Here is a 2,468-nt window from a genome sequence, read left to right on the forward strand (position 1 = left end):
GGCCGCCTCAGGGGCGCGCGAGGCAGGCACAGTCTGCCATGAGGGCGAGGCACAGACGGGGCAACCAGGAGAGGGCGGCGACGGGGGGGCCCCAGCGGCCCTAGGCGCTGCGTGGCGCGGCGGGCGCAGGTGAGGGGCGCGTGCTGCGAGCGCCCGGGCACCGGGGCCGCGATGAGGCGGCGCGGCGAAGCCCGACGGCGGGCGCGGCAGCAGAGGCGGCGGCACCGCAAGATGGCGGCCGCACCAGAGAGTAAGCGGGCGGAGCAGCTGCCTAGAAGGGCTGAGTACGGCGCTTCCGGCAGGCCGCGGGGAAGGGGCGGACCGCTTCCGGGGCGGGGCTGTGGGCGCCGGTGTGCTCACGCAGGCCGGTCCCGGCGGCGCCGGTGAGTCCCGGGCCGGGGGCAGGGAGAAAGGGTACCGGGGCCCCCCGGGAGGGCGGCCGGGCGGCCTGGGACAGCTCCGCGGGGCAGCACCGCCGCCGGGACTGCCGGTGCGCGGGGCGGCGACGTGGCGGCGGGGGGCGGGCGGCTCCGGTGAGCTGCCGGCGCTGGCGGAGCCTCCGGGAGCGGCGGGGAGACGAGCCTGAGGCAGTCCGTGACGCGGCTCTTGGCCCGCAGCTTCAGCACTAATGAAAACGTCATTTTCTTTTTTTTTTTTCTTTTTTATTCCGCTCCTCTTTCACCAGCGTTGTCCTGGTGCGTGAGCTGAGTTCAGACCCTGACGAGCTTCCTTAAACTCTGCGGAATCTGCGGCAGTCAAGTTCTCTGCGTTAGTCCTCAAAGCGCGTTTGCTCTCTAGGAAAAATGACTTCTGAAAGCAGTTCTTTCGTGAAAGGCATGGTGTTGGGAGGAATCTTCTGCGTGTTGGTCACGCTTCTGGGACATGTTAAGATGGGCCATGGGACTAAAGCACGTCACCACGAGCACCATCACATTCAAGCTCCCAACAAAGAAGATGTGTTAAACCTTTCAGAAGGTGAACGTATGGAGCTTAGTCAAAGCATCCGTGTTTACTGTATCATCCTGGTGAGACCAAAAGATCTCGGGCACTGGGCTGCCGTGAAGGAGACGTGGAGCAAGCACTGCGACAAGGCAGAGTTCTACAGCTCCGAAAACGTTAAAGTATTTGATTCGGTAGCCCTCGACACAAATGATATGTGGATGATGATGAGAAAAGCTTACAAAATAACTTACGAGCGTTATAAAAATGAATTCAACTGGTTCTTTCTTGCACATCCAACAACATTTGCCATTATTGAAAATCTCAAATATTTCTTGCTGAAAAAAGACCCCTCTCAGCCTTTTTATATAGGTCATACTGTGAAATCTGGTGACCTTGAATACGTAGATGGTGATGGAGGAATCGTCTTAAGCATTGAATCGCTAAGACGACTTTCCACTGTTTTTGAAGACCCTGACAAATGTCCAGAGCAGGGAGGTATGATTTGGAAACTTTCTGAGGATAAACAGCTAGCAGTCTGCCTGAAGTATACTGGAGTGTTTGCTGAAAACGCAGAAGACTCAGAAGGAAAAGACGTCTTTAACACCAAATCAGTGGGTGCTCTCATTAAAGAAGCCATGTCCAGTCACCCTCAACAAGTGGTGGAAGGCTGCTGCTCGGACATGGCCATCACCTTCAATGGACTGGCCCCGAACCACATGCATGTAATGATGTATGGTGTTTACAGGCTGAGACCATATGGCCACACTTACAATGACGCGCTTGTCTTCTTACCACCTGCAGGTTCAGACAATGATTGATTGTCTCTTCAGAGAAGGCATGTAACCATGAAGTCAGCCCTTCTTGTGACATGCATCTGTACAGACAGACTCAACTTTTGTATCTGATGGTACTGGTGAACATTTTTGCACATTGAGGTTTGGTAATGCTTTTAATTTTAAAAGTGGAAAGGAGAACTTTTTTTCTAAATCTTTTATACAGAAATGTTTCTGGCTTTTGACAGTGCTGGAATGAAATGATAAAGGAGCTGTTCATGTTTGTGATAAAGGAAATTAAATTTATATGGGGTGTTTATATATGTAAATATTTATTAATGAAAACAAGTGAACCTTAGTCTACTGTTACAAATATATTTTTGCAAGATTTTGATTCTTTGAATTCTTCCAGGCATTTCTAGAATGTCTTTATATCTTTCTAAGCTGTACCAATAAAACTGATTACAGATTCGTTATCGAAGATCAGCTTTAAGCTATTTCCTTTGCATTAAGCTATCAAACTCACTTTTTGTAGTCTCAAACAAATTTCAGTGGACTATAGAATCTTAGTTCATGTTTGTGGATAATGTGGAGGGATGCTACACCTACTAACTGATCGCTCGAATTGATTTTTGTGAGCAATACTCATTTTATCTTGTTCTGTTGAAACTACTCTAACTTATGGCACAGATCAGGCCGAACATGTTCCTATGCTCAGATTAAGAAGCAGCAGACAAAAAATGTAGGAAGTAG

At 50.3% G+C, this 2,468-nt stretch overlaps 1 protein-coding gene across 1 annotated transcript; it reads left to right on the top strand.

Annotated features, from left to right (window-relative positions):
* Nucleotides 1–306: 306 nt before the first annotated feature.
* Nucleotides 307–2,196, top strand: C1GALT1C1 (C1GALT1 specific chaperone 1). Its single transcript, XM_064518184.1, has 2 exons — nucleotides 307–383; nucleotides 686–2,196. Exon 2 carries the CDS (start codon nucleotides 804–806, stop codon nucleotides 1,758–1,760), a length of 957 nt encoding a protein of 318 aa, XP_064374254.1. The 5' UTR covers nucleotides 307–383; nucleotides 686–803; the 3' UTR covers nucleotides 1,761–2,196.
* Nucleotides 2,197–2,468: the final 272 nt, after the last annotated feature.

This window comes from Dromaius novaehollandiae, chromosome 11, assembly GCF_036370855.1.
Source record: "Dromaius novaehollandiae isolate bDroNov1 chromosome 11, bDroNov1.hap1, whole genome shotgun sequence".
Lineage (NCBI taxonomy): Eukaryota > Metazoa > Chordata > Aves > Casuariiformes > Dromaiidae > Dromaius > Dromaius novaehollandiae.